Below are 20,006 nucleotides of genomic sequence, written 5' to 3'. Positions count from 1 at the left end.
GAGAGAACGTGGAAATAACTGAAATTCCACGACTTCCCGCTATTCGTATAACTTTTCGCTACAATAGGCGCGACAATTTACACGGAGATGCACATCTCATTGTGGCAAACGTATCGATTGTAGTAAACGCATCGAATAACAAGGCAGAAAAGTGACGCTATTTGTCGCAACCAATTTTGGTCTTCTTTAGTATTCAGTTATTCGACGAGAGGAGTACAAAACCGATACGCTCAACTTTTACTTTTTGTTGCGAATTTGAGAGTTTTGTTACATTGTTTTTCACTTGCAACTACTCATTGCATCGGTTCGTCGGACAAAGTTTTGTAAGACTTAACTCCAGTTACATTAGCTATGCTATCAATCCTACAAATGCATATCGATTTGCGAGCTTCTGTACCTTTAATGGCAATCCTCTGTTTTGCGGGTGAAATAGGTAGAGCCTTGAATCCCAAAAAAAGGGATAGAAGGCACAGTAACATGACACGTGTTACATCTTTTGAAGCACTTTCGTAATAAAAAATTTGCACCGATCGATATATTAGTTATATCTCGTTTCGTGTAAAATTGCAAATAAATTTTCCAATAAATGTTACTAATAATAAGTATATAATTTGATAAAAAAACATTATATAAATTACATTCAATAAATTTTACATTAAAAAAATTTTATTCTCCTCGATTTTAAATTTTACACTTAAATTAAGTTTTACTACTAAATTTTATGAAATAAAAAACAATAATATTAAAATAAAACATAAGTAAGGACTCTTGAAAATGAAATTACAAAATTAAATTAAAATAGTGCTAATAACAATTTAGTGGAAGCGACAGTGCGCAGTTATAGGTATTGTATAAAATAATAAATCGATACATCGATACATAAAAGTAAATTGTACATTTTGGCTCCAGTAGAGTAATGCAACCGAAAATAATAAATATATAATTTAAATCATAGAGATTTTGTTTCAAATTTGTATAGAAAGAAGAAAAAGACATCAAAAATATTAATAAAATGATATTAAGCACAGCGTGTGAAAATGAGTCGCGTCTGTATTTTGATTGTAACAATCATCGCGATCGTTAAAAAACTAAGATTTTTCCTATATAGGAAGAATAGTTTTATTTAAAAATTTAGCTAGATAAACAAATTTGCAAATAATTTTGTTGGACCATTAAAATAATTATATAGAACGCTAAGCGTTGATGATAATGCAACAAAAAGTTCTAATATACCGGCAACCAGTTTTAGCATTTTATATAATTATTTTGATCCTCCAAACAAAATTATTTTTAAATGTGTATCTAGCTAAATTTTTAGATACTTCAGCAAAATCATTTTTCCCGAAAGGAAACAAACAAAATAAAATGTTGTTTATTCAAGAATGTCTGGAAAACAAGAATCTTCCAATGTGTGGAAAACAATATCAGGAAACCATTGCAGAGAACGTCCGGAAGGCGAGTTAGTGTATAGTTGTTACTGAATTATGTATATTAGTTACTTGGCGTCCAAGTCGACCGCTGCCGCAAATCGATTCGGCCACCAACGGTAATATGGCAATGTAATTATCGTCTGAATGCGAAGCGTCAGAGAAGAAGGAGCGAGAAAAGGCTGAGATATGGCGCCATTGAAGGTGCGATGCGGAAAATTCGGAGGAGGGAGAGGGTAAATATTTAGCCGTGAGAGGCTCTTTTGCCTCAACTGAGCCTGCTGCGGTGGCGGCAAATGACGCTACAAAGGTAACAGACCATTAGTAGATGCTATATTTCGCTTTAAGAGTGTACTGAAATCGCTCATCCCCGCAACCCTTATCGACCCCCAAAGTCCGCTTCTTGGAGAGAAGCCGGAGAACTGTACCCGACCCCGGAGACGTACCACTATAAAATATGTCGCGTACATTTACATACATCTCCCATTTTTCTCGACGTTACCAGCCTTCCCATTCTATTTGCTGAGCTGAGCATATGCGATACTTTATGAATGAATCAAGAACAAACGACTGCAAATCCGACAAAATTTCCCAAACGCCACAGGTCTCTCTAGTCACAGAACTTCTTATTTAAAATGAAACTAAGATTTTTTTAAATCATAACATTTTCTTCTTTTTTCATCGCAGATTGTAGGTACATGAAAAAACGATTATACTGAAATATTAAAAAGTTTAATTAGGTACAGATTTAAAAATAATTTTGTTGGCTTATCAAATAATTATGTAGAAAATTCAAGCATTTTATAAGCAATGCTGCGAGAAATTTGTATATTCTAGCAATTAACTTGAGCGTCCTACATAATTTATTGTAACAAAATTATTTTCAGATTTATTTCTCTAATTAAATTTTTAGATACTTTAACAAAAAAAAAAACAGTTCTTTCTATGTATCCTAATCTCAATTATAGCAAATTCAAAAACGTTAGAAGGTTAGATTACATTCTAAAATTACTGTAATAATCGCAGAATCTTTTTCTATTTTTGTAATTTCACAAATTTTATAATAATAAATTTAAGAACGCGGCACGCAAAGTTACTCTCTAACACTTTTAGAGTGAATCTCACTCTGAAGAGTGAAATCGTACTCTTAAAGATTGAAAATTGAGCCGCTCTTATTCAAGACTGGCTCAATTTTCACTCTTTAGAATGAAATTCTACTCCAAAGAATTTTGAAGACTGGACAGTATGTAACATTTGAATATTAATGTCAAAACCTAAAGCTTCTTGTGTCGAAATACATTTCACTTTCCTTACATCTCTGATATAATTGGGATGTTGAATAATTCATCAAAATGTAGAATATTATCCGCAGTGAATATTCACTACGTAAGTACTGACAAATTACGAAAGAGGAGTTAGAAAGGTCGTTAACGCAAAAGACGTTCGAAGTGTACCGCAGCAATTTTGACTGTAACGGTGGTGAAACGTTAATTAATGATCAAGATGGAAGTCGCTAACTGTCGAAGGATGGTGGAGAGTGAAAGACGAGCAGATATTTCCCATGCGCGTCTAAGATGAGTTTGGAGGAAGGAATCACGGAATCTCGCGTTCGCGCGGATGATCGAGTTATGAATGTTGCGAACCGATGATGTTGTTATCGTGATATAATGTACCACCTCTCCTCATAAAGTCATTATCCTAAATTGTACGTTGCAGTAGTAGAGAATATACGGTGGAATATATTAACGACATTGTTAAGAGAGTTTCGTGTAACATGAACTGATTACAGACAAACAGACACAGTAGGAAACAATGAAAGTAGTGATCATGCATAGTTTTTTATTTATGTGAGAGTCTTGTTTATTCGTGACAGGGAAATTTACGATGGCAAAATTTTACGATAGAAGAAACTTCATGTCGCAGTAATAACGTCAAAATTATACTTTTATAAAGAATTCTTCTATAAAGAAATAATAAGTCGAATCATTACGAAAAAGTTTCTCTAACATTTTCGCAGTAAGCCAATACTATTGTTAAATAAAGTCAACTCCGGTCAATTCGCTTAAACAATCAGAAATAAAAATCTTCGTGAACAAGTGGCTGAAAGCGATCGTCTGACAATGAGTCACAATTCCTACGCGCGTGCCATTCGAATACAATTTCTCTTTCACTTAATCTTCCGCTCACGTACTTCACATTTCTCACTAACATATTATATAGACATTATTGATTTGACTATGGTACATGAATCTTAACTTTTATCATTATTTCATTTTCTGAAGAAAAGATTCTAGATTGATGAATTAAGAAAAAAGAAAAATTTAGAAAACTCTGTTTAAAAATAAGATAAAATTGAAATAAGTGTTCGATAAATTATAAAGAGAGAAATTTTTTAATTTTATTCAGAATTAATTTAATTAATGTTTTAAATATTTTTTTTTATTTAAATCTAATAAATTATTATATAACATTTGTTGCTAATGTTTAAATAAATAAATCAGCGAATGCTATCACGCTTCGTTTTACGAAATAGATGTACCGTAATCGATTACCTCGAATATTAGGATCTAAGTGATTTCTGAAACATAAAGACAAAGATACTAAGAAATCATAAAGGAATACGAATATACAAAAAGTGGCAATCTGATGCGTTTCATTTAACACAATCCAAGTTGGATGAAAAATTTCTAACTGTTAAAGTTATAAGTGATGGAAAATAAAAAATTATATTTTATTCCATTTAACACAATTCAGCTGTATGAATAATTTACAGCTGTTAAAATCGTAAGTGATGAAAAACGAAAATTGATTTTTTATTAATTTTTATAGGGATTTACAATCGTCAAAGAATATATATTATTAAAGTTGGACATTGATGTTGTCTGTAATTGCTTAATGAGTATAGAACATTTTGCCCGAGTATTATTTCTCAAAACAATAATAATATTTCTCTTGAAGTTACTATCTGCTTTTAATTTGTAAAGGACCGTTTAAAAGATCCTATAAGCAAGTGTAAGCGCCAAAAGTTAGAGGGCATGTTCATTTGTGGATAGATAATGAGAGACAAAGAGAGAGATAAAACGGAGGGAATTTCATATGTCGAAATTATCTTCGCTCTTCATCTCTCGTTAAATTCTGTTTGATGAATGATTTCAATATTGCTCGATATCTCTCATCATTTTAAAATGACTTATTCAGTCTGTCATAGCGATTCAAATTTTGACGATTTTCGTTCGTTTAGCTCGTCTCGTTTCGGATAAAGATGGGAGACTAATACTCCAACCTCTTTCAGACCGACTATTTTTTTTATTCTCAACTGTAGTAAATACAAGTGTAGATCTATATAACTTCTACAGATATCTATAGGTATAGATCAATACAAGAATTGAGTCAACTTCATATCTCGCGATTACCATGAATCCATATTTTTGTTCCGTGTTAATCTACCGGCTTTTTTTACATTGCAGTCCTTTGATCCTGTAAGCACTTGGTGAATTTATCTCTGTGAATGTTCACGACCAAGCTCAATACATATGTTTTTTCTTTATGAATGCAGTTTTCTACATTTTGCGATTAATATTGAAATTATTTAAACTTTTAATCAAAATTTACTGAAAGATCAACAATTATATATTATATAATGAAAAGCGTTAATCGGAAAACGAGAAAAATACTAGGAAATCTTTATTTACATTTTTTCACATCTTATTAAGTAAATTTTTCTATAATTTAACATCAATCATTTCACATTTATCATTGATATTTCTCTAAACTTTTTCTTTCAATTTATTATTTTATCTGCATTGGTCGGTTTGAACTTATAAGTACATTCTCATAAATCTTTTACGGTTTAATTTCTTTTTATATTATTGGTCGCACGACAATAATTCTTGTTAAAAGAATAGCGAATTGGTTTGCGTAGCTTTCACACCTGACTAATTAAAAATCGATTACAAGTTACAATTAAATTTTCGATTTGCAATAAATTATACCGCAGCGAGTGAAAAAGAGCAATGGAATGGTTTTCGAGATAAACGAGATTTAAACGTGTGCCTTTGACAGACAGTTGAAAACATCTAGAGCAACGACGCTACCGCTTTTCACTGAGTTCTGTATTAACGCGGATGAAGATATTTCAAAGACATGCGGTGAACGCACGGATTTACTGGCGACCCCATTTGTTGTGCGTCGACTTCTCGCCAAAGGCATTGTGTGTTGCCAACATTATTATAATGCTTTTGTAGATTTTCCGTGACGTGTAGCTAAAGGAACTACCGTTGGTATTCCGGAATTCTCTTATACAAGATATATCGCGAATGGATAGAGCACTGCTTTAAAGGGTTGCAATGGTAAGGGCGTTTCTTGCTGTCAGTCAGTTGAAGGCAGACGTTGTGAAGGCGATTACGCGACGGGAACGATTCTCGACAGTAGTGAAACCACACCTTGCGTTTAAAACTTTCACAGCTGTGCGGATTTACACGATAATTCCGAGCTTCCGGTGGCTCCGACTCGGGCTTATTTCGAGGACGTGCGGTTGAATTATCTCACGTAGATGATTTTTGAGGTGCATACTGAAAATTATATATTTTTACACACAGAATTGGAAAATGTTAATATTGTTAATAATAATTAGACTGCGGATATTTATGCAAAATACTTAACTGAATATTTTGTATAAATTGCATATTTATAGATGGCAATCTCAATCTTTTTATTTTACTTTTTAATAACTCTTTAACGAACAACAATCGACTGCTAAAACTGTCCGATGGTTAATATTCAGTTAAGTATTTTGCATAAATATCCGCAGTCTAATAATAATATTATTATTAATTAATCCTTTGCTTTAAATCGTTTTAATTATTTAATTAAATTTATGATATTGATGAATAGTTGATGTGATATTTATAATATTGGTAATGTTATGAGATGAACATTTTGATAAAAAAATAATATTACTATTCTAATAATAATATTAGTAATATTTTATAAATCGTAATAATAATTATGATTTATAAAATATTTTTCCCTCTCTCTCTCTCTCTCTCTCTCCCCTCTATCTGTCTTTATCGCTATCTTTTTCACGATACTCTAAATATTTTATCATGCTACATCCGATAATCTTAGCTTGCAAGATTTGAGATTTCTAAAAGAATTTGTGAGATTTTGGAGAAATCTCGCATTCATGGTATGTTGAAAATCAACGAACGAGATGAAGTTTCAGTTTTCAGAGTTAAACGCAAGGACGAATTCTTGGCATTTGGGATAGTGGTGCCGACGATGCACCGCTTATTATACGGCGCTCGTGAGTCATGCTATGCGGCATCGCAATCGCGTGCAGGATACCTCACGGCTGTATCAGGGGGGAGAAACTGGAGGGTCCGAATTGCCGACATTGTAAACACGCCTGTTAAGCCGCGCGTATGTTAGTCAAGAATGAGAGTCTGGTGCAACGTTGAGCGCGGCTTGACGCGTTTAATCTTGCGCGTTACCAAGAGAAGGGGGCGCTGATGGATATTTCGATACCGAAGATATATCGCCGTTACTTAGCTTTACTATTCATACTTCACTGCCTCCATTAGTTAAGGTCGATCCCAGCACTGTCGAGCCAAAAGTGCAAACTTATATTGACCTCTGTAATTTACTGTTTCACAAATCTTTATCCCCCGGATATCATCGATACTAATATATATTACGATGTTCCTCGACACTTTTGCAATCAAGTAGAGGTATCAATCATATTAAATTTAAGTAGTTCTTATCAAACGAAAATGTATCGAGCCACAGCGATATTTTCGAGATATTCTAAACTTTTTTTTTGAGCTTTGACATTAGACAGCGAAGACTTCAATATACATTCTTTTTGAATCATTCAAAAGTTTTTAAGAAAGATACATACACACACTTTTTGAGATCGTGCGAATTTTCAAGAACTAGCTGAAAGAAAGTTTCTTGGATTTCAGATTTTTACACATGAGAAAAATGTCTCCTTGGATTAATTGGAATTCTGATTGAAAATGGACGATTTCTGGTTAAATTTACTGGACTTCTAGTTGAGATAACTGAAATTCTGATTGTTGTAATCAGAATATTCTGGTTTGTCATTTTCAATCAGACATTTGTCTCAGTGTACGCACCAGTATTACTGATATCTCGTCTTTTAATTGAGCATCTCTCTTCTTATTTTACTTTATTTTTGTATAATTTTTTTTCTTCATAATTGTATATCATTAAAGTTATTTATTATTATTGCCTTATAATATGTTATCGGATTACAGTACAGCAGATTTGAGATGAATATACGTATAAATTTCCTGCAGGAGCAATGAGAGAGTAATTCGAGAGTGATGCTGTTATAGATATATCTCATTAAAAATAATACCGCAAATTATGTGTGTGTGTGTGTGTTTTGTGTGTGTTCTATATCTATGTAGGAAAGTTGTTCAATCTACAAGGACAACTTTACGGATAAGTTAATTGCCGTAACAGTGGCTTTGCTCGATGATGCGATTAATTCTGCGACAGCGTCGTCGATTACTCGATTAGCAGCTTCTCTTTGACGCCCCTCTCTCGACACGGTTTGTGATTATTGAATATTTAACGTTGACGCCTGTCCGACGTTTGACTTTACGTCGTAATCGTCGCGATGTTCGCGGTTGAACCGACCTCTTAGCCTTTGTCCTTTGTCCAGATTTGATATTATCGATCCTTCTGGAATACATACTCCGTAATATTCCATTTCGGATTCCGTTTGCAGTTTCTCATCGCTGTACCGATGTATTTAATCATAGAACAAATTTCACATTTAAATTAAGAGATTTAAATTTAGATGAACAAATCGCGAGCTTTCTCTTTATACAATTCTGTCTCATATCTTCTAAAGATATTATTTATATCACGAGAAATGTTTGTCTCGCGTCGCGTTAAGTCGAACCATCTTCATTTCGCTCACAGCAACGTAATTTTCGCAGTGATGTACATCTCAAAAGTGTGTTAATCTCGCGCGAATGATAAATTTACTCATCGCCACAGGGAACATGAATCGGCAGAGAGCGGCGATATGGTGTATGACGCGTATATGGTGCCAGAAGCATTGTGAATTTTTCCAGTACGAGGAAAAAACGGCCCGAGAAAGAGAGAGAGAGAAAGAGAGAGAGATATTAATGAATTTAGTTAACGAGCGCATTGCGGTTTCTCTGATCGCGCTATTATGAAATGGTATTATAATATGGTTGCCGGGGCCGTGGGCTTCCCGCTGGGCATAATAAAAATGGCTGCGTGACAAAAGAGCTAGAAATGGAATTGGATGGAATTTACGTGTTTCGTGATTTATTTGCAAAGCAAACATACGATCATACACAAAATGCAGTCGTGCAGTTCAGTTCCCACCTATTCGCACGATAATCAATAAATTAGTATTATTAATTGCGTGATAAGATATATAATTAAACGTATAATAATGAAGCGTACAATAGATGCCCGTGATTAATGTTCGCTGCCGGGACGTCGAATTACATGTTCTATTTTATTACGTATTCTATTCCATGTTTTAATTTATGCAATTGCATATTCTATTTTATTAGAAAAATTTATACATGTCCGCTTTATATTTTGTATTATTGTAGCAAACGACAAATGCTACGACAATTGATTACGTAATGCAAATTATACGATCCGAATAATGGAAGGTATAATAGAATCAGTGGCTTAATTCGATAAATGAGCTTTCGCTGTTTTTCTTTCTTAGGAGGAAAAAAGGCTTTACCTAAGTCTTTGGTGCATCATCAATCACGTAACTCGATCGCCGAGGATTTTTGGCGCCAGCGGATAGATGAGGTGGATGGATACGATTTTTATAGCGCATCTTGTCATACAGAAGGCATTTTTTGTGATGGCTGTCGATGCGTGAAATAAATCGAATATAGAAGAAGATATCATGAGAGAATTGCCTTGTCAGATCATGACATTGTATCTCGCTTCGACCCTTCGGGCATCTTAAATATAAATAAAGAGAAGGCTGACATAATCGTGCGCCTATTATGTATAATAAATATTGTTGACGACGAAATGTTCGTGAAGACATCAATGTATTTAGCGAAAATATTTTTGTGTGAAACTATTTCGTTGTTTCCGCCAAAAAATGGATTTGTTCCATGTGGGATATTTTATATCGCTGTCGAAGGGATTGAAAATGTAAAAAGCAATATTTTTATGAAATGATACCACGGGCGATATTAGCTTTTTATCAATAATATGAGTGTTGCCAAATAAAATTTTCTATCTACTGTTCAAAAATTTTGGAATTCGTTATAATTTCAATAATAACAAATATTGAGATTTCAATAATAACAAATATTGAGAATAAAATTCTATTCTGTTTAAATTGATAACAGTATAGTGATATAAAATTAAGGGTAACAGTATAGTGATATAAAATTAAGGGACATTGATAATTATCGATAAATTTTTCATTCACAATATAATCTTATCGATTGTAAGAATTTAAAATTAACTATTGACGGAAATTCAAAAAATACAATAACAAAAATAAAATAGACAATAGGAGTCGGTGTAGAAGACGATGCGTACTTATAATTTTAACGACGCGACGGTTATATAAAGGTATAAAGATAAAAAATAGTGATAAACTTCATCGTGACAGTGCGTCACTGTTTTTATCTTTGTAATTTTATATATAATTGTCGTTAAAATTATGTTTATTAAGATAAATACGCATCGTCTTCTGTGTCGATTCCTATTGCTCTTTGTTTTTATTATTAATCTTTGTTAAACTTTTGTTGCATTCACAAATTTTATTTTTTTTATTCTCCTTTTGAATTACGAGATAGTACAGTCATGATGAAGTTTCATACAATATTTCGTATTTGAAACATGTTAAGCTGTGTTGTCACATGTAGTGAAAGCTCGTGACGAACTCAACCAATATTTTCTGAAAAGCCTCCAGGATTTGTGGACGGATCATCTTCGGCTGCTTTATACTCTCGAAAGCAGAAAAGACCGCGTAAGTTCCAAGTAGGAAAGAGGAACGAGTAACAAGGTCAACAATATGACGATCATATTTTACATGTATTTTCAACAATAAATATCACGAAAAATAAAATTATGAAAATTTTTTTATATAAAAAATACGAAAAATAAATAGAGAAAAACTAAATCAATTTTTCATTAGATTTAAAAAAAAGTAAATTTTTTATTAAATTTTTACAATCAGGAAAATTTTTTTTTGGATATTGTTAAAAACAATTTATATAATGAAATATTTATTATATAATTTTTGTTATACGTTTAATACGAATGTTTTCTCAGACCATGTATTGAATTTATAGAGATGTTGAACATAATCCGGTATGGTCTAGTGGCTAGGATACCTGGCTTTCACCCAGGAGGCTCGGGTTCGATTCCCGGTACCGGAATTTTTTTTTATTAAAATTTAGTCCGCACTTTTTTTTCAAATTTATACATTTGTTACTTGATAACAATTAAAACATAGCGCGTATAATAATTATTTATTATTGTATGTACATTAAGAAAAATTTCATATATGCTGAAGAAGAAGGACCCGTGGTCCAAAACGTTCACGTTACGTTGGTATTTAATAAATACAAAGAAATTTAACTATTTATAAGTTTCTTTTTATGCTCGATCATTGATCTTCATAGTACATAATTTGCTTTGCGTAAAACGAACGCCGGTGTGAAGTTAGCACCCCATTTTGAAAAAAATCAATATTTTATACAGTTTGCGCCCACAATAGTTCTATAGTTCCTGCTAAGTTTTAACAATAGTTCCGCTGATTTAGCTAAACAAAAAAAAAATTTTATAAATGGGGTGCCAACTTCGCGTGGCACCCCAAGTATCGCAAAAATTAATTTTTATCACGAAATTCTAAAGTTCTCGAAGAGTTCTACAGTTCCTGACAGGTTTCAGCGACAGTTCCGGCCTCTAAGTATTTTTAAACAATTTTTTAAAGTTATAGAGCCAGCACCCCACCGCAAGAGTAAAGTACTACGCAATAGCCAGTTCCCGCGGGCTTTTTGCTATTTTCCTACAGTTCTACAATAGTTCTAACGCTTTCTCTAGGTTTTGCACAGAGTTCTGGCCTCTACGTATTTTTAAACAATTTTTTAATGTCGGAGCCAGCACCCCACTACAAGAGTAAAGTACCACGTAACAGCATTTTGAAAAAATCGATATTTTATACACTATTGTGGGTGCCAACTTCACACCGGCAAAACGCCGAACTATAATTTATTATTTATTATTTGTATATTAATAATGCGTAAAATATAGTACTAATACTAAATATATTATTAATAATACGTGAAATATAGTAATAACACGTAGTTATTTTTTTCTTTGAAGATATAAAAATTGGAACAATAAATAAATTATGTATATGAAATATTAATTATTAGTGATAATAGTTTATTAGAAACATCTATTTTTATTGTTGCTTGATCTTTCCTCTAAAAATAACGTCTGAATTATATAGAAATATTTCATCATGGATAATGCCGTGGATTATATACAGGGTGTCCCGACCTTTTTTGCTAATCACTTTTGTATAGATAGAGCGGACTAAACTGAATTGAAAAGTTCTCTACCCTTTTGCAATTTTCGCAATAGTTAACAAGATATTAATTACTAAAAATTGCAAAATATTGATCTTAAATAATTTTTTACTCAAATACTGTCAACTTTACAGAAAAACTGCAAGAGACAAAAATGATTTATTTTCTTTTCATAAAGTTCTGAGAATTTTTCAGAATTTTTTGTCAACTTTTTAGTACTGCATTTTCTTATTTTTACCAACATGAGAAAATACGGTATTAAAAAATTCTGAAAAAATTCTCAGAACTTTATGAAAAGAAAATTAATGATTTTTGTTTCTTTTGTAGTTTTTCTGTAAAGTTGATAGTATTTGAGTAAAAAGTTATCCAAGACCAATATTTTGCAATTTTTAGTAATTAATATCTTGTTAACTATTGCGAAAATTGCAAAATGGTAGAGGATTTTTCGACTCAGTTTAGTCCGCTCTATCTACACAAAAGTGATCGGCAAAAAAGGTCGGGACACCCTGTATAATAAAATACATAATTTTTTTTACTTACTTGAAAGAAAAAGATCCTGGAGGGCCTGGGCTGCTTGGCAGAGGAGAGCCCACGTTTCTGCAGCAGCAAGTCCTGTGCCTCGCAGGGTAAGAACATCCCCTGCCACTACTGCGAGTCCTGGGCCCCCGGTCACATCTGTCGGCATTCTATAAGCAAGGAAATATTTTTATCTAGTATCTTATAATTTTCTTTTAATTTAATTTATTGTGTGTACTCGTATGTAGACTACACAAATATTCGATAAAAAATTTAATCGTATATATTTTTATGTGAAATTTTTTAAATAAATAATTAATGATAAATTTTATTTACGTAAAAATATGAAATGGAGATATACGAGATAGAAATTTCAAATACTAGGACGACAATGTTTTGTTTTGTCTTATGGGATGAACATGCGTAGAATCTGGGAAACAACACGATGGCAACGTGTTCCATAGCTCGTATCGCGAATAAACAAATGCAAACAAACCGCGGTGTGCATATTGAAGGTATCGAGCTTGTTGCTTGTTCAGTCCCGTTTATATTAGCTCCTTTATTCGGTGTTACTTTGACGTATCGAATGAAGCGAATGAAGAATTATTTTGTAAAGATTACTCAGGTTTTTTTTATCATACGTCTAAAAGTCTAAATGTGTAAACAGATACGTAGGTGTATGTTTTCATTGCGATGAAAATGTATTACCTATCTATATGATGGAATCTCGTTTATATCAAAATAATATCTTTGTTATCGGCAACTATTGCAGGTATAATTTTGGAGAACTCAATTTATTAAATTAGATAGAAATATACTTTTTACATAATTTTATTTTTTGCATCATATTGCTTTTTCTAATAAATATAAATTTCTATATGTATATTTGTACATTTCAAAGATGATTTCAAAAAAAAGAAAAGAGAAAAATTATTATTACAAAATTCTCGTACAACTATTATTGCGTCATAAAAGTAAAATCATAACATTATGAAAATAAAAAAGAATACTAGTTTGTAGTATTTCGTAAATTATATTTTCTTGGTTAAAATAGCTTTATTTTTTATTTCTCTCTTTCTCATTATTGGAATATAAGAAGAGAGCATCAAGATATATGCGCAGATATACCGTGAAAAACCTCGAGTTTTCTCACGGATTTATTTTTAATCAAATGTATGACGCGATTCTTCTCTATCTTTGGGTTCATATATAAATTATAAATCTAATAACCACGCGAATTTTGACGTCATATGCACATCTCGAGGAACACAATCAACAGATATACCGTCGTCAGAGAAAACAATAGACGTCAGTCCCGTTTTCAACTACGTTCTCCTCCGCGACTGCTCTTTCAAGCAGAGTAATCGCTATCGTTATCTGCCTTTCTCTGTTTCTCGCTCGACCACATTATGGGAAAGGGGACCTGTCTCCTACACATTTGCGCGACGCATAGGTCGTGTTTGGATTGTATCAAAATTTAATCCGCCACCTAATTATTGCGTCAAGCTGTTTAACATGAAAAGCAAATACATTCATATATGTCTATTACATTTCAGTCTCATGAAAATCACAGAGAGCTTCAAAATTTTAGTGATAATATCAAAATTATGTCTATCTGGATATAGTATAATTATGTTATAATGATTAATGAATAATAAAGAGAAGGTGATATTATGGCCAGTGTTATAGATATAATGGCTCCTCTTAATATCTTCAGTATTAGATGGCAAATTTTAATGATTATATAATTATATAATTATTTATTCAGTTACTCGTCGTTATATTATAACGCTAACATGCTAATACATAATAGCCAGCATTTATGTATTATAACGCATGTTTACTTTCAAGCATTACGAAATGTTTTTAAGGACATTTTATAGTGTTTAATTATACACACTTCCTCTTTCTTTTTATATCTGAGTTTATTATCCGAATATACAGTGAGTTCAAAAAGTATTCGTACAAGGACAATTTTTATAAAAAAAAGCTTATTTGTAGAAAATAAACATTAATTAGCAACTTTTATATTTAACTTTCTCGTGAATAGTAATTATCTTTGCTTGCCGTATACTTTCTCCAATCCAATAAAATAACCGTTTGCGTATTATATCGAGAAGTTCGATGAACAGCGAGCACACGCATGAAAGTTTTAGATTATTGGATTTCTCACGAAACTAGATTTCAGATAGTTCAGAGTCGATATATTCGGTCCCGCAGGCGTGTTTCGGTCTCCTGTACTTTCTCACACTTCTAACTTAGTCAGCTGCGATTGTCCTCTCTATTATGCGACAATCACGTCTGCAAGATTTCCGCTCGAAAAGCTGTTCTTCGTTTTTCGTCGTCATTTGAAATCACGCAATATAGCTGCAGCAATTTCAATGAAGTTTTAATCTTCGGAGAAGTTTCGATATATTTTATACTTTACGAATTGGCTAATAACAAAAAGTAATCGAAGCTGTAAACTGTCAAAGTATGTATTAACTGTCGATATAATACTTTACTTTCGCGTGACATGAAGAAAATGTATCCTCGAAGTAAAACATCATCTCTCGCGAATCCTAGTTTTATGAGAAAAACCACGTGAAATTCTTTGACCGTTCTTAATTCGTTCGATTGGTATGACTTTAATTGTAATTTGTTTCGTTGCATGACGGCTGTCAATTTACAACGTATCTGTCTTTATTCGATCGAGCATGAATATTCGTTCCGTACTGACGTGTATTACGTAGTTATCGCCAGCATTTCCCTATTCGGCGTGTGCGCAATACTATACACGCTATTTCAACTATAACGTATGAACTTTATTCCATGAACGAAATTATAAATCAAATATAATCAACATAATGAAGCGAAGAAGGCCATATTCAATCAAGATGGGTTTTGGTGCCTAATAATATTTTTTTGTGCGAATTTTACAATTTTCAGCTTATGTAAACTGATTATTTGTCTAAACATAGTTTCAAAATCGATTAAACTGTAGCTGAATTATGTAATATCAGTTATTAAATTAACAAGCAATTTAATATTAACATCAAACATAATCTTTGAAGTGTAATTTGTCTGTAGTAATTATAATAGACAATAATTAGAGAGATGTATTCTAATTGTACAATTGTCGCGGTTATTTATAGCATCAATGAATACCTCGATTTAGCCTTCCGTTCCAGACGATCCATTTCGCGATTGAGAACCATCTCGTATGTGACATTGGCTTACGCGTCTCTAGATATCTTTCAATCGTTTTTAATCAATGAACCGTCGTGAAATATAGTGACTTGCGCGATGATGAATATCCAGGTTCGTGCATCCTGCAGTTCAAAGTGTTAGATTGCATTGTGATGGAATTTATTGCGGATATTGCCTCGCGCATTCGCGTTGCAACATCAATCATATTTTCACCTTTACTATTACTGGAGGCTTTTAAATTGATATTTCATTATTGCCAATAATGACATGTATTGTTTTAAAATTTTTTTTAGAGTTAATTGGTTTTAATTTAATTTTTATATAGATCTTTATATTGTTTACTCTTTTAACGAGCGTTTTCCATGTTAAAATCGTTTTCTTGATTTATATATTATCTACGACTTATTTGAATGTTGATTTCTTTGGTACTTTATACTCTAGCAAAGCTATTTTTTCCGTGTAATATTCTGATAATTAAATTTAGCATTAAAAATATAATTTAATGCAGAAAAAGAAAAGCGGATGCATATGTTGTTCTTTTTTCGATTAAAATGATCCAAAACTTTGTTTGAAAGCTTTTCTCCATTTTTATCCGTGTCAACACTTGCCGAAAAGTTAGAGCGTCAGTTTGAAACTTTTGTTCTTCATTAATATCGCTGTTTGTGATCCTCTATGGCGTAGTGTATCAAACTTGATTTCTCTCGGCGGCGAGCGCAAAGAAACTTTGTGGAAATATTAATTTTCCGCGACAAATATTCCATTTCGCGAAGCCGGGAGCTGGTTTTCCGCGGAGTCAGCCGGCGCTAAAGGAAAATGTCGAGAGCAATTAACGAGCTAATTCGGATAACGGTGCCGAAGTCTTCGTCGTTGCTCAACGCGTAAAGTGAATTATTAAAGAGAAAGATCAATATTAACTTTAAACTAGGCAAAATATTTTACTAAATACATCAACCAGGAAGGTATGGAGTTTAGAGGAAAGATTATGCAGGGATAGTTATATAAGGAGATAGGCATTTTTCAAATACTTAGTACAGAACGTTATGACATGTGGGGTTAAAATATGGGAATGAGAGAAGAGGGAAAGTCTGGAGAAGATTATGCTGGATTATGTAAGATGGATTTTCGGTATAGATTTCTGCACGCCAATGTATGTGATAATGAGAGAGCTTGCTATGGATAAACTGAGGTTAGGACGAGAAATAAGGGCCATAAGATACGAGAGGAGGATTAAGAAAACAGACGAAGATAGTATATTAAAGTGCTGTTGGAAAGAAAAGGAGGAATACAAGTGGGAGGATTTATAGAGAAAGGGAAGCTTTTGTAAAAAGAATGGATGGGATATCGGAGCAGTGGAATTATTTAATGGGGATAATTACGAGAGTTTAGAAGAAGAAATAATTAAGAGGGAAAGAGATGCTTAATAAGACAATGGGAAGATAGCAAGTTAAGGACAGCGAGATACAATGAAAGGTACAAGAGATTTGATATAGGCAATAAAAGTTCCAAATATGTAAGAAAAGAAAATTTGACTAAGGTAGGAACAGGACAGGATGTCAGGAGGCTAGTAAAACCTTGGTATGGAAATGAGGAAGAAGGAAATAAATACTAGTTAAGTGAGGAGCGGAAGAAATGTAAATTTTATAGTAGATAAGACTGCATGGAATGTTATGTTGATGAGTGTTAGAAGTAAGTAGCTGGTTTAAGGTACTAAGAGGAGACAGAAAGGAAATATGGAGTAGACTTTGGAGCAAGGAACTGGACTAAAAAAATGTGAGGTTCTAAGAAATTTGGAGAAAGAAAAGGAAAAGGAGATTAGGTACGGATAGACGAATGTGGTTAAGTTATATTTGCAAACCAAGTCCCTTCTTGGCAATGTAAGCTGAAGATAAATATTCTATTCTATTCTGCTAAGTAGATCTTTATTTTTATTCGATGTTTTATTAATGGATATTTGTTAATTTTGTCTTAATGTATTTTTGAAACTGATTTTTTTTGTTAAATTTGGAATTTGAAATGTTTTAATGTCAAAGGATAGTTATTGGCTTTTTTATTTTTTTGTGTAGTTTATTGTAAACGTTATATTTATTTTACAAGATTATAATTTTACCAAATATGCTATTTCTATTAAGCACATACAACTTGTTTTATATTATATTCGATCGTTCCAAGTATTAAGTTATTCTCGACATACAATGGGCAAACGCGCAACTATTCATGCAACTCGGTCACCTTTTATGCAACGCCCGAAGCAGAACAGCATTGAATTATGTAATATCCGAATTCAGTCGCACAAGTTGAAAGAGGCAGCCTTGAGTGTTTTTGACAGACTTGATCATCCGATAACTGGTTTCAGCTAATCAGACGTGCATCGAATATTTCATTTGCCGTTACATTTCATTGGTCGGCGTTATTAATTTAATTTTCGTTGTTGCCGTGTGCTGTTCCTAAACCGCCAAATCGTATTTTTCCGATGTCAGCACGGAAACATTTGCAAAAGACAGATAAATGCGCGCGTAATAACCTTGATACATCCGTTACGAGTGATCACGGAGGGTAGGGCGTTTAATTAGCGGACAATCAGTTAGCGACGACCGGAGGCAGCCACCATTCTGATTTCACGCGATTTAATCAGGGCGCCGATCAAACTGCACGGTGTACAATCATGCAGGAAGTCCCAATTCACGTTCGTAATCGAATCAGCGTTGTGCATGCAACTTCGGCGTTTTCAAATCGAGAACGTCAATGGAACAATTTAATCGAGAAGCAGTCAAAAATATGATGCCTGTATAACTGGCAGAGTAATCCAGCCCGTGTGGAGAATCGATTTTCGACAAAACCGAACGGTTCATCGGCTATTCATGAATCGCGCGGAGCGAAATCGATGCTTATGGTGCACCTATCAGCGATGGGACGCTACGCGTGATCTCAATCTGTGTCTGGCTGCGATCGTATGCATTCCTATACCCACCTTACACATTGTCGATCGGTGCGTCATAGCGCGGCGACGTTCGCGCTGTGATGATCTCGTGCGGTGCGAAAGCATGCGCCCGAGTACCCGGCAGGTAGTAAACGAGGCAGGAGACCCCGACGAGGAACAGGAAAAACAGGAACACGAGGTCGAACATCAGCAGAGAGTTCAAGGTCATCAGCTGCATCGTGCGCGTACAACTTGCTCCACCATTACACGCGTGCACCCACGCACCAGCAAACCCGTCGACGTTTGCTGCTACCACCACCACCACCACCACCACCCCACCACCACCACCACCACCTCCACCACCACTACCTTCTTACTTCATCACGCGTCTCGACGTTCGACGTATTCCTGTTTGCACGAGCGAAATTCCTTGCACGAGCGTCGACTTTTGGCGTCTTTGACTATGATAAAAGCGATCTCGCTCAGACTGCGAGCGCGTGGCGATCAGCAATTTTTTATGAGCATTTGTATGAAACTGTATTACGTCATACATAAATTTCGCGAGCTTTGTAAAGTTTATGAAAACATATCATATTTGGAAATTAATACAAAGAAAAAAATGTATAGCTGCGTGAAAAAATTGGCTCGTATTTAAAAGGAAAATATCGGTTTTTGTTTCATTATATTGATGTTGATATTTACGCTGCTAAAATAAAACTCTTTGATGTATAGTGCTTTTTTTTATATACACACCGTAACGGCAAATGTAGCAGAGAGAGAGAGAGAGAGAGAGAGAGAGGGGGGGGGGGGGGAGAGCAATTTAGTTGGTAATTAAAAGTGTACCGAAACAATGAGACGATAAAAGTTGTAGGATGGTTTTTTGTTTCTTTTTTTATGATGGAGAGTTTCGGAAACCTTTTTGAAAATTGACTTGCGGCAATTATGCGACCGACGATGGCGAGAACATGCCGGCACGGTCGTGATAATTGAATTTCTCACAAATTATTATCGAAAGTTATCAAAGGCAGCGGCGCCAGAATTGTCGGGTCGCGCGTACTCCCGTCGATAGGAATGTACGTGGCGATATCAACGATTATAGATAGTACTTTCGTACTGAAATGAACGCGGAATAATTAGCCTCATTATCGATTCCATTTATCTACGCGCATTCCGCCACTCACACAGCGATCTGCGTCATTTCAGTGGAATTACCATTGATTCCTTTGATTCATGTGGAATCCGCGTGCAATCTGTTTCATTCCGCACAAGTCTCGACGGCAATCATAATCAATGATAATTTAATAAAGATGAGTTGTAAAAACTTGTTAAATACATTATAGCTTTTTTTGGTTTTCCTTTATTTAT

General features: G+C 33.7%; 1 protein-coding gene and 1 non-coding gene across 2 annotated transcripts in view; one reads left to right on the top strand and one right to left on the bottom strand.

Annotated features, from left to right (window-relative positions):
- Window positions 1–18,859, bottom strand: part of LOC108760148 (probable basic-leucine zipper transcription factor Q) — a gene marked incomplete at its 3' end in the record, with an annotated part of 37,566 nt that extends 18,707 nt beyond the window's left edge. Inside the window, exons 1-2 of the mRNA XM_018505952.1 lie at window positions 18,693–18,859; window positions 12,560–12,705 (exon numbers count right to left, since the gene is read on the bottom strand). Of these exons, the coding sequence (XP_018361454.1) occupies window positions 12,560–12,704 (145 nt within the window). The remainder of the gene's footprint in view (window positions 1–12,559; window positions 12,706–18,692) is intronic.
- TRNAE-UUC (transfer RNA glutamic acid (anticodon UUC)) lies at window positions 10,790–10,861 on the top strand. Its single transcript has one exon. It is a non-coding gene; the product is annotated as a tRNA-Glu (tRNA).
- Window positions 18,860–20,006: the final 1,147 nt, after the last annotated feature.

Source organism: Trachymyrmex cornetzi, unplaced genomic scaffold, assembly GCF_001594075.2.
Source record: "Trachymyrmex cornetzi isolate Tcor2-1 unplaced genomic scaffold, Tcor1.1 scaffold223, whole genome shotgun sequence".
NCBI lineage: Eukaryota > Metazoa > Arthropoda > Insecta > Hymenoptera > Formicidae > Trachymyrmex > Trachymyrmex cornetzi.
This window is presented reverse-complemented; position numbering and strand designations above follow the sequence as displayed.